The following is a 13,121-nucleotide window of genomic DNA, read 5'->3' on the forward strand; positions in this document are numbered from 1 at the left end:
ACAGCCCCAAAGCATGATGTTTCCACCCCCATGCTTCACAGTAGGTATGGTGTTCTTGGGATGCAACTCAGTATTCTTCTTCCTCCAAACACGACGAGTTGAGTTTGTACCAAAATGGATACATGGATGATACGGCAGAGGATTGGGAGAATGTCATGTGGTCAGATGAAACCAAAATAGAACTGATATAGCCATTCCTTTACCACTTTTGACGTGTGTTTTGGGTCGTTGTCCTGTTGGAACACCTTTTCTCCTCCAAACATATTGCTGGGTATTGTGGACAAACAACTCAATTTTTGGGACACAGATAAGACCTTCTTGAGGAAAGTTCTGCGGTCAGATGAAACAAAAATGGAGCTGTTTGGCCACAATACCCAGCAATATGTTTGGAGCAGAAAAGGTGAGGCCTTCAATCCCACGAACACCATACCTACCGTCAAGCATGGTGGTGCTAGTATTATAATCTGGGCCTGTTTTGCTGCCAATGGAACTGGTGCTTTACAGAAAGTAAATGGGACAATGAAAAATGAGGATTACCTCCAAATTCTTCAGGACAACATAGAAATCCTCTTGGGCACAATTTAGTCCCTTTGCCCATACGAACCACAGGTGAGAAACAGAGATGTTTTTTCAAATACTGTATTAATGTTTCCTCGTTTTATACAGCACAGACTTAAAAGGGGACCCCAGATCAGGGGTGTCTAACTCTTTTTAGCACACGGTCGCACAGAGGAAATGATTTTCCCAAATGGGTCGGACTGGTAAAAATGATGGCATAATAACCTAAAAATAAAGACAAATTCAGATTGTTTTCTTTGGTTTTACTTTCAGGCATGTAAAGATTTCCACTAAAGACGTTGAAATCCGTGTATTCAAACATTGATTTTTGCGTCAAAACATCGCTTCTGCATTTGTGTTGAGTGTGCATACACACAGTATCACGACCAATACGGAGGATGCCGTGTTTGATTCCTGGTGGTCGTCTATGACCGACAAGTGGTTCAATTCTCACGTGTCTTTCTTCTTGTAGCCTTGGCCGCAGACCTGTAACTTCCAGACCATGCATTCCCAGTATGGAGAACATTATCAGGACACACAGAGCTCTCAAGGTGAGACACACACACACACACACACACACACACACACACACACACACTCCTAAGCAGGGGTGTCCCAATCCCATATTAGTATCGGCCTGATATCAGCTAAAAACAAGTATCGGATGATAATAGCTTGCATCTAAAATGGCCGATATAGGCTAGGTAGGCAATCAATCAATCAATCAATGTTTACTTATATAGTCCTAAATCACAAGTGTCTCAAAGGGCTGCACAAGTCACAAGGTTCACAGCCCACATCAGGGCAAGGAAAAACTCAACCCAGTGGTTGACCCTCCAGGGGAGACCGGTGCAATGGACGTCGCGTTGGTCTAGCGTAATATTGAGAAAGTCCAGTCCATAGTGGATCTAACATAATAGTGAGAGTCCAGTCCATAGTGGATCTAACGTAATAGCGAGAGTCCAGTCCATAGTGGATCTAACATAATAGTGAGAGTCCAGTCCATAGTGGATCGAACATAATAGTGTGAGAGTCCAGTCCATAGTGGATCTAACATAATAGTGAGAGTCCAGTCCATAGTGGATCTAACATAATAGTGAGAGTCCAGTCCATAGTGGATCGAACATAATAGTGAGAGAGTCCAGTCCATAGTGGATCTAACATATTAGTGTGAGAGTCCAGTCCATAGTGGATCTAACATAATAGTGAGAGTCCAGTCCATAGTGGATTTAACATAATAGTGAGAGTCTAGTCCATAGTGGATCGAACATAATAGTGAGAGTCCAGTCCATAGTGGATCTAACATAATAGTGTGAGAGTCCAGTCCATAGTGGATCGAACATAATAGTGAGAGTCCAGTCCATAGTGGATCCAACATAATAGTGAGAGTCCAGTCCGTAGTGGATCTAACATAATAGTGAGAGTCCAGTCCATAGTGGATCTAACATATTAGTGTGAGAGTCCAGTCCATAGTGGATCTAACATAATAGTGAGAGTCCAGTCCATAGTGGATCTAACATAATATTGTGAGAGTCCAGTCCATAGTGGATCTAACATAATAGTGAGAGTCCAGTCCATAGTGGATCGAACATAATAGTGTGAGAGTCCAGTCCATAGTGGATCTAACATAATAGTGTGAGAGTCCAGTCCATAGTGGATCAAACATAATAGTGAGAGTCCAGTCCATAGTGGATCTAATATAATAGTGAGAGTCCAGTCCATAGTGGATCTAACATAATAGTGAGAGTCCAGTCCATAGTGGATCTAACGTAATAGTGAGAGTCCAGTCCATAGTGGATCGAACATAATAGTGAGTCCAGTCCATAGTGGATCTAATATAATAGTGAGAGTCCAGTCCATAGTGGATCTAACATAATAGTGAGAGTCCAGTCCATAGTGGATCGAACATAATAGTGAGAGTCCAGTCCATAGTGGATCTAACGTAATAGTGAAAGTCCAGTCCAGAGTGGATCGAACATAATAGTGAGAGTCCAGTCCATAGTGGATCTAATATAATAGTGAGAGTCCAGTCCAGAGTGGATCCAACATAATAGTGAGAGGTCAGTCCATAGTGGATCTAACATAATAGTGAAAATCCAGTCCAGAGTGGATCTAACATCATATAAAATATCGATATTGGCCAATACTCATAAGTGCAATATCAGTATTGTATCGGAAGTGAAGAAGTGGTATCGGGACACTCCTACTCCTCTAACTTCAGAGTTCAGTATCCTTTGTTACAATTTCCAAAGATGGGTATTAAGTCTCGAGTTAGGACGAACAAAAGTGGATTTTTAAGATAGTACTTGAGTGTTGTCATCCTGTCTCTCCTAATAGATAGTATCTTCCACGATGACCCGTACTACAAGTCCCAGACCAGCCTGGACCACTGCCAAGTGGACTTCCCCTTCCGCAACGGCAGCATGTACAGCAGCCCCAGCCTGAGCTCCCTCAACCACTCGCAGACTTTCATCCCGCCCTCGCCGCTCTCCTCCAACCTCAGCATCCCGGCCAGCGAGCTCATGCGGCCCGACTACATCCCCAGCCACCGCCACAGCGCCATCATCGCTCCGTCCTACCGCCCCACGCCCGAGTACGACGCCGTCATGCGGCAGAAGCGCCGCATCCTCCCCGCGCACCACGACCTCCACAGCCAGTCGCTGCGCAGTCTCAACATCAGCAACGCCTGCGCCTACCGCCAGCCTGAGGCCCTGGTGTACAGCCAGCCCGAAATGAGGGAGCGGGCGCCGTACCACGGACTCGGACCCGGTCCTGGACCTTACACGCAGGTGAGGAGAGCATCAGGTGGTATGTGAGTCCGAGGACATGGGGGGTGGACCAGTAGACAACGTTGTACTTAAGAGTACCCTTACTTTAGAGCACAGGTGCGAAACTCAAGGCCCGATCTGGTCCGCCACCTCATTTAACGTGGCCAGACGCATCCTAATGTGGTCCGCCACATTCCTTTATTTGGTCCGCCACCTCATTATTTTTAAAGTGGCCTGCCACATCATTTTACGTGGCCTGTCACATGAATGTGGTCCGCCACATTATTTTACGTGGCCTACCACTTAATTTTTTATATGGTCTGTCACGTCATGAATGTGGTCCGCCACAATATTTTAGTGGCCTGCTACCTATTTATATGATCCACCATTTCATGTTAAGTGGCCTGCAACCACATTTCCGTGGCCTGCAACCACATTTTAGTGGCCGACCATGTCATTTATGTGGCCTGCCACAACATAATTTTGTGGCCTACCACTTTATTTATGTGGCCCACCACTTCATTTACGTGGCTTGCCACATCATTTTGTGTGGCCTACCACCAAATCACTTAATTAAATGGCCTGCCACATCATTTTACGTGGCCTGTCACATGAATGTGGTCCGCCACATTCCTTTATTTGGTCCGCTACCTCATTATTTTTAACTTGGCCTGCCACATCATTTTACGTGGCCTGTCACATGAATGTGGTCCGCCACATTCCTTTATTTGGTCCGCTACCTCATTATTTTTAACTTGGCCTGCCACATCATTTTATGTGGCCTGTCACATGAATGTGGTCTGCCACATTCCTTTATTTGGTCCGCCACCTCATTATTTTTAAAGTGGCCTGCCACATCATTTTATGTGGCCTGTCACATGAATGTGGTCCGCCACATTATTTTACGTGGCCTACCACTTAATTTTTTATATGGTCTGTCACGTCATGAATGTGGTCCGCCACAATATTTTAGTGGCCTGCTACCTATTTATATGATCCACCATTTCATGTTAAGTGGCCTGCAACCACATTTCCGTGGCCTGCAACCACATTTTAGTGGCCGACCATGTCATTTATGTGGCCTGCCACAACATAATTTTGTGGCCTACCACTTTGTTTATGTGGCCCACCACTTCATTTACGTGGCTTGCCACATCATTTTGTGTGGCCTACGACCAAATCACTTAATTAAATGGCCTGTCACATCATGAATGTGGTCCGCCACAATATTTTAAGTGGCCTGTCCCATCATGAATGTGGTTCACCACATTATTTTATGTGGCCTGTCACATCATGAATGTGGCCCGCCACTTTATTTTATGTGGCCTGTCCCAGCATGAATGTGGTTCGCCACATTATTTTATGTGCCCTGTCCCATCATGAATGTGGTTCACCACATTATTTTACGTGGCCTGTCCCATCATGAATGTGGTTCACCACATTATTTTATGTGGCCTGTCCTATCATGAATGTGGTTCACCACATTATTTTACGTGGCCTGTCACATCATGAATGTGGCCCGCCACATTATTTTATGTGGCCTGTCCCATCATGAATGTGGTCCGCCACATATTTTATGTGGCCTGTCCCATCATGAACGTGGTTCACCACATTATTTTACGTGGCCTGTCCCATCATGAACGTGGTTCACCACATTATTTTACGTGGCCTGTCCCATCATGAACGTGGTTCACCACATTATTTTACGTGGCCTGTCACATTATGAATGTGGTCCGCCACATTATTTTATGTGGCCTGTCCCATCATGAACGTGGTTCACCACATTATTTTACGTGGCCTGTCACATTATGAATGTGGCCCGCCACATTATTTTATGTGGCCTGTCCCATCATGAACGTGGTTCACCACATTATTTTACGTGGCCTGTCCAATCATGAATGTGGTTCACCACATTATTTTACGTGGCCTGTCACATCATGAATGTGGTTCGCCACATTATTTTATGTGCCCTGTCCCATCATGAATGTGGTTCACCACATTATTTTACGTGGCCTGTCCCATCATGAATGTGGCCCGCCACATTATTTTATGTGGCCTGTCCCATCATGAATGTGGTCCGCCACATTATTTTATGTGGCCTGTCCCATCATGAACGTGGTTCACCACATTATTTTACGTGGCCTGTCCCATCATGAACGTGGTTCACCACATTATTTTACGTGGCCTGTCCCATCATGAACGTGGTTCACCACATTATTTTACGTGGCCTGTCACATTATGAATGTGGTCCGCCACATTATTTTATGTGGCCTGTCCCATCATGAACGTGGTTCACCACATTATTTTATGTGGCCTGTCACATTATGAATGTGGCCCGCCACATTATTTTACGTGGCCTGTCCCATCATGAATGTGGCCCGCCACATTATTTTATGTGGCCTGTCCCATCATGAATGTGGTCCGCCACATTATTTTATGTGGCCTGTCCCATCATGAACTTGGTTCACCACATTATTTTACGTGGCCTGTCACATCACGAATGTGGCCCGCCACATTATTTTACGTGGCCTGTCCCATCATGAGCGTGGTTCACCACATTATTTTATGTGGCCTGTCCCATCATGAACGTGGTTCACCACATTATTTTACGTGGCCTGTCCCATCATGAACGTGGTTCACCACATTATTTTACGTGGCCTGTCACATTATGAATGTGGTCCGCCACATTATTTTATGTGGCCTGTCCCATCATGAACGTGGTTCACCACATTATTTTATGTGGCCTGTCACATTATGAATGTGGCCCGCCACATTATTTTACGTGGCCTGTCCCATCATGAATGTGGCCCGCCACATTATTTTATGTGGCCTGTCCCATCATGAATGTGGTCCGCCACATTATTTTATGTGGCCTGTCCCATCATGAACTTGGTTCACCACATTATTTTATGTGGCCTGTCACATCACGAATGTGGCCCGCCACATTATTTTACATGGCCTGTCCCATCATGAGCGTGGTTCACCACATTATTTTATGTGGCCTGTCCCATCATGAACGTGGTTCACCACATTATTTTACGTGGCCTGTCACATTATGAATGTGGCCCGCCACATTATTTTATGTGGCCTGTCCCATCATGAACGTGGTTCACCACATTATTTTACGTGGCCTGTCCAATCATGAATGTGGTTCACCACATTATTTTACGTGGCCTGTCACATCATGAATGTGGTTCGCCACATTATTTTATGTGCCCTGTCCCATCATGAATGTGGTTCACCACATTATTTTACGTGGCCTGTCCCATCATGAATGTGGTTCACCACATTATTTTATGTGGCCTGTCCTATCATGAATGTGGTTCACCACATTATTTTACGTGGCCTGTCACATCATGAATGTGGCCCGCCACATTATTTTATGTGGCCTGTCCCATCATGAACGTGGTTCACCACATTATTTTACGTGGCCTGTCCCATCATGAACGTGGTTCACCACATTATTTTACGTGGCCTGTCACATTATGAATGTGGTCCGCCACATTATTTTATGTGGCCTGTCCCATCATGAACGTGGTTCACCACATTATTTTATGTGGCCTGTCACATTATGAATGTGGCCCGCCACATTATTTTATGTGGCCTGTCCCATCATGAATGTGGCCCGCCACATTATTTTACGTGGCCTGTCCCATCATGAATGTGGTCCGCCACATTATTTTATGTGGCCTGTCCCATCATGAACTTGGTTCACCACATTATTTTACGTGGCCTGTCACATCATGAATGTGGCCCGCCACATTATTTTACGTGGCCTGTCCCATCATGAGCGTGGTTCACCACATTATTTTATGTGGCCTGTCCCATCATGAACGTGGTTCACCACATTATTTTACGTGGCCTGTCACATTATGAATGTGGCCCGCCACATTATTTTATGTGGCCTGTCCCATCATGAACGTGGTTCACCACATTATTTTACGTGGCCTGTCCCATCATGAATGTGGCCCGCCACATTATTTTATGTGGCCTGTCCCATCATGAACGTGGTTCACCACATTATTTTACGTGGCCTGTCCCATCATGAACGTGGTTCACCACATTATTTTACGTGGCCTGTCACATTATTTTATGTGGCCTGTCACATTATGAATGTGGCCCCCCACATTATTTTACGTGGCCTGTCCCATCATGAATGTGGTCCGCCACATTATTTTATGTGGCCTGTCCCATCATGAACGTGGTTCACCACATTATTTTATGTGGCCTGTCACATTATGAACGTGGCCCGCCACATTATTTTATGTGGCCTGTCCCATCATGAATGTGGTCCGCCACATTATTTTATGTGGCCTGTCCCATCATGAACGTGGTTCACCACATTATTTTACGTGGCCTGTCCCATCATGAACGTGGTTCACCACATTATTTTACGTGGCCTTTCCCATCATGAACGTGGTTCACCACATTATTTTACGTGGCCTGTCACATCATGAATGTGGCCCGCCACATTATTTTACTTGGCCTGTCCCATCATGAACGTGGTTCACCACATTATTTTATGTGGCCTGTCCCATCATGAATGTGGCCCGCCACATTATTTTACGTGGCCTGTCCCATCATGAGCGTGGTTCACCACATTATTTTATGTGGCCTGTCCCATCATGAACGTGGTTCACCACATTATTTTACGTGGCCTGTCCCATCATGAACGTGGTTCACCACGTTATTTTACGTGGCCTGTCACATTATGAATGTGGTCCGCCACATTATTTTATGTGGCCTGTCCCATCATGAACGTGGTTCACCACATTATTTTAGGTGGCCTGTCACATTATGAATGTGGCCCGCCACATTATTTTACGTGGCCTGTCCCATCATGAATGTGGCCCGCCACATTATTTTATGTGGCCTGTCCCATCATGAATGTGGTCCGCCACATTATTTTATGTGGCCTGTCCCATCATGAACTTGGTTCACCACATTATTTTACGTGGCCTGTCACATCACGAATGTGGCCCGCCACATTATTTTACGTGGCCTGTCCCATCATGAGCGTGGTTCACCACATTATTTTAAGTGGCCTGTCCCATCATGAACGTGGTTCACCACATTATTTTACGTGGCCTGTCACATTATAAATGTGGCCCGCCACATTATTTTATGTGGCCTGTCCCATCATGAACGTGGTTCACCACATTATTTTACGTGGCCTGTCCCATCATGAATGTGGTTCACCACATTATTTTACGTGGCCTGTCACATCATGAATGTGGCCCGCCACATTATTTTATGTGGCCTGTCCCATCATGAACGTGGTTCACCACATTATTTTACGTGGCCTGTCCCATCATGAACGTGGTTCACCACATTATTTTACGTGGCCTGTCACATTATTTTATGTGGCCTGTCACATTATGAATGTGGCCCCCCACATTATTTTACGTGGCCTGTCCCATCATGAATGTGGTCCGCCACATTATTTTATGTGGCCTGTCCCATCATGAACGTGGTTCACCACATTATTTTATGTGGCCTGTCACATTATGAACGTGGCCCGCCACATTATTTTATGTGGCCTGTCCCATCATGAATGTGGTCCGCCACATTATTTTATGTGGCCTGTCCCATCATGAACGTGGTTCACCACATTATTTTACGTGGCCTGTCCCATCATGAACGTGGTTCACCACATTATTTTACGTGGCCTGTCCCATCATGAACGTGGTTCACCACATTATTTTACGTGGCCTGTCACATCATGAATGTGGCCCGCCACATTATTTTACTTGGCCTGTCCCATCATGAACGTGGTTCACCACATTATTTTATGTGGCCTGTCCCATCATGAACGTGGTCCACCACATTATTTTACGTGGCCTGTCACATCATGAATGTGGCCCGCCACATTATTTTAAGTGGACTGTCCCATCATGAACGTGGTTCACCACATTATTTTACGTGGCCTCTCCCATCATGAACATGGTTCACCACATTATTTTACGTGGCCTGTCACATCATGAATGTGGTCCGCCACATTAATTAATGTGGCCTGTATTGGACTGAGATCTAATTAGATCTGGGTTTTCTTTGTGTGTGTATCGTCGTCCATAGTCGACTTTCCTAACATTTCTCTCCTCTCCAGATCAGCTACAGCAAGCCGGTGTCTCACGGCCCCCACCAGGGAGGACCAGCCAGCAGTCAGGGGCCGTGTCATTCGCCTTGCATCAACGGAGGCGGCGTTGTCGGCGTTGGAAGTTCAATATCTCACACCGTCAGCACACCTGAGCTCGCTAACACCAAACAGCAAGGGACAAATCCTGGGAACTACGGCGCCGCGCCTCACGTCATGAGAAACCACATATCGCGGCCTCCCCCGCCGTACTCCTCCACCCCCTTCCGGCCCGCCACCAGCACGCCGGACCTGGCGAGCCACCGCCTCCGCTGCATCGGGGGCAGCAGTCCGGAGCTGGTGACCCGCATGGTGCAGCTGTCGGTGAAGACCTTCCAGCCCGACAGCTCGGCGGTGGTGCACCAGTCCCTGCAGGAGGTCAGCGAGCCGCTCACCACGGCCGCCAAGCACCGCTCGGCGTTGGCCAAGAGACACAGCATGGAGGTGATCAGCAGCATGAGGGCCGGGGGCAACATGGAGGCCATGGTGATGAAGGGCTTGAACGCTCCTCTGCATCGGAGGAACACTCTCCGGGAGCACGTGATGCCTCCTCACCCGCATCTCCCTCCAGCCGTAGACCTGCCAGGACCCGTCCCGGCCCAGCAGGAGGAGCCGCCTGCTCCCGTCACCTATCAGCATCAAAAAACTCTCTCCAACGCCACCATGCTCATCCACAGCAGTGAGAGCGAGGAAGAGGAGGAGGAGGAGGAAGAGGAGGAGGAAAGGCCTGAGCTTGATGTTCAAATCCCGGGTCTTAACGAGGACATCAGCATCAGCGCCCAGTTGCAGGCCGCCTTGGCCAAACTGCCCAACAAACCCCCTCCGGAGTACCCCGGTCCTCCCAGACCCCCCAGTATCCTTTCCAGTCACAGTCACAGCCACGCTCACCACCACACCACCGCGCCGCACGGAAGCCACGGGTTCACGGACCCGAACCAGGCCCAGGTTGCCAGGGATGGCGACCCTGAAACTGGCGGCGGCGGCGGCGGGACTCTGACGCGAGGCGAGCAGGGCGGGCTGAACGGGAACCTTTTGGGGCCCTCCATCTCAGAACCAGACCTGACCAGCGTGAAGGAGAGGGTGAGGAAGGAGCCGGTGAAGGAGAGGCCCGTGTCCGAGATGTTCTCTTTGGAGGACAGCATCGTGGAGAGGGAAATAGCGCAGAGGGTAAGACTTTTTAGGAAGGATTTTTTTGCCAAATCATTTAAAAATTCTCGTTGGTTACCATAGTGACCGACCTTAAAATACAGTAGGGCTAAGTCAGGGGTGTCAGATTAATTAATTTCATTCATTTCTACATAGAGAAAAATCTACTCCCAAGTGGGCCAGACTGGTAAAATCACGGCATGACAACTTAAAAATAAAGACAAACCTTAGATTGTTTTCATTGTTTAAAAATAGAACAAACACATTCTGAAATTGTACAAATCATAATTATTTATAATCGGAATAAATGTGAGTGTGAATGTTGTCTGTCTATCTGTGTTGGCCCTGCGATGAGGTGGCGACTTGTCCAGGGTGTACACCGCCTTCTGCACGATTGTAGCTGAGATAGGCTCCAGCCCCCCCCCCCCCCCCCCCCCCCCCGTGACCCCAAAGGGAATAAGCAGTAGAAAATGGATGGATGGCTGGATGGAATCAGAAATACTTAAATCCCCAAGGGGAAATAAACATTTTTAGCACAATCCTATTCAAGATCAAACATTACAGGGAGACAGAACAGGATCAAACATTACAGGGAGACGGAACAGGATCAAACTTTACAGGGAGACGGAACAGGATCAAACATTACAGGGAGACGGAACAGGATCAAACATTACAGGGAGACAGAACAGGATCAAACATTACAGGGAGACAGAACAGGATAAAACATTACAGGGAGACAGAACAGGATCAAACATTACAGGGAGACGGAACTGGATCAAACATTACAGGGAGACAGAACAGGATCAAACATCACGGGGAGACAGAACAGGATCAAACATTACAGGGAGACAGAACAGGATCAAACATTACAGGGAGACAGAACAGGATTAAACATTACAGGGAGACAGAACAGGATTAAACATTACAGAGAGACAGAACAGGATCAAACATTACAGGGAGACAGAACAGGATCAAACATTACAGGGAGACAGAACAGGATCAAACTACAGGGAGACAGAACAGGATTACATAATCACAGGTAGACAGAACAGGATCAAAAATTACAGGGAGACAGAACAGGATCAAAGTATTACACCACAAAAACAGCAACTGTACATTTTTGGGTTAAAAAAAAACTATAATCTATGTTTGTTTTTTGTTTATGTTGGCATCAAAACTATGAATGAACATATGTGGAGTTATGTACTTGACAAAAAAGGTAAAATAACTAAAAACGTGTTTTATATTCGAGTTTTTTCAAAATAACCACCCTTTGCTCTGATTACTGCTTTGCACACTCTTGGCATTCTCCTGATGAGCTTCAAGAGGTAGTCACCTGAAATGGTTTTCACTTCACAGGTGTGCTTGAAGCTCATTTAGAGAATGCCAAGCCTGTGCAAAAAAGAAACTCCAATATAAAACATGTTTTCAGTTATTTCACCTTTTTTTGTGAAGTACATAACTCCACGTGTGTTCATTCATAGTTGTGATGCCTTCAGGGACAATCTACAATGTAAATAGTCATGAAAATAAAGAAAAGGCATTGAATGAGGAGAAACTGTCCAAACTTTTGGCCTGTACTGTATTCAAAATGTACTTACCCCACCTCTTCCATGGCCTTGCCTACTTGAAAACTGCTGTGATACAAACCCCGTTTCCATATGAGTTGGGAAATTGTGTTAGATGTAAATAGAAACGGAATATAATGATTTGCAAATCCAAATTTTCAACCCATATTCAGTTGAATATGCTACAAAGACAACATATTTGATGTTCAAACTCATAAACTTTATTTTTTTTTTGCAAATAATAATTCAGAATTTCATGGCTGCAACACGTGCCAAAGTAGTTGGGAAAGGGCATGTTCACCACTGTGTTACATCACCTTTTCTTTTAACAACACTCAATAAATGTTTGGGAACTGAGGAAACTAATTGTTGAAGCTTTGAAAGTGGAATTCTTTCCCATTCTTGTTTTATGTAGAGCTTCAGTCGTTCAACAGTCCGGGGTCTCCGCTGTCGTATTTTACGCTTCATAATGCGCCACACATTTTCCATGGGAGACAGGTCTGGACTGCAGGCGGGCCAGGAAAATACCCGCACTCTTTTCCTACGAAGCTACGCTGTTGTAACACGTAGCTTGGCATTGTCTTGCTGAAATAAGCAGGGGCGTCCATGATAATGTTGCTTGGATGACAACATACGTTGTTCCAAAACCTGTATGTACCTTTCAGCATTAATGGTGCCTTCACAGATGTGTAAGTTACCCATGCCTTGGGCACAAATGCACCCCCATACCATCACAGATGCTGGCTTTTCAACTTTGCGTCTATAACAATCCGGCTGGTTATTTTCCTCTTTGTTCCGGAGGACACCATGTCCACAGTTTCTAGATATAATTTGAAATGTGGACTCGTCAGACCACAGAACACCTTTCCACTTTGCATCAGTCCATCTTAGATGATTTTGGGCCCAGAGAAGCTGGCGCCATTTCTGGATGTTGTTGATAAATGGGTT

General features: G+C 46.0%; 1 protein-coding gene across 1 annotated transcript in view; it reads left to right on the top strand.

Moving 5' to 3' along the window:
* LOC133542306 (tyrosine-protein phosphatase non-receptor type 14-like) overlaps positions 1–13,121 on the top strand; it is a 153,953-nt gene that overhangs the window by 121,515 nt on the left and 19,317 nt on the right. The window contains exons 12-14 of the mRNA XM_061886307.1: positions 1,031–1,109; positions 2,896–3,347; positions 9,433–10,626. Coding sequence (XP_061742291.1) covers positions 1,031–1,109; positions 2,896–3,347; positions 9,433–10,626 — 1,725 coding nt within the window. The remainder of the gene's footprint in view (positions 1–1,030; positions 1,110–2,895; positions 3,348–9,432; positions 10,627–13,121) is intronic.

The sequence above is a fragment of the Nerophis ophidion genome, linkage group LG24 (assembly GCF_033978795.1).
Source record: "Nerophis ophidion isolate RoL-2023_Sa linkage group LG24, RoL_Noph_v1.0, whole genome shotgun sequence".
Lineage (NCBI taxonomy): Eukaryota > Metazoa > Chordata > Actinopteri > Syngnathiformes > Syngnathidae > Nerophis > Nerophis ophidion.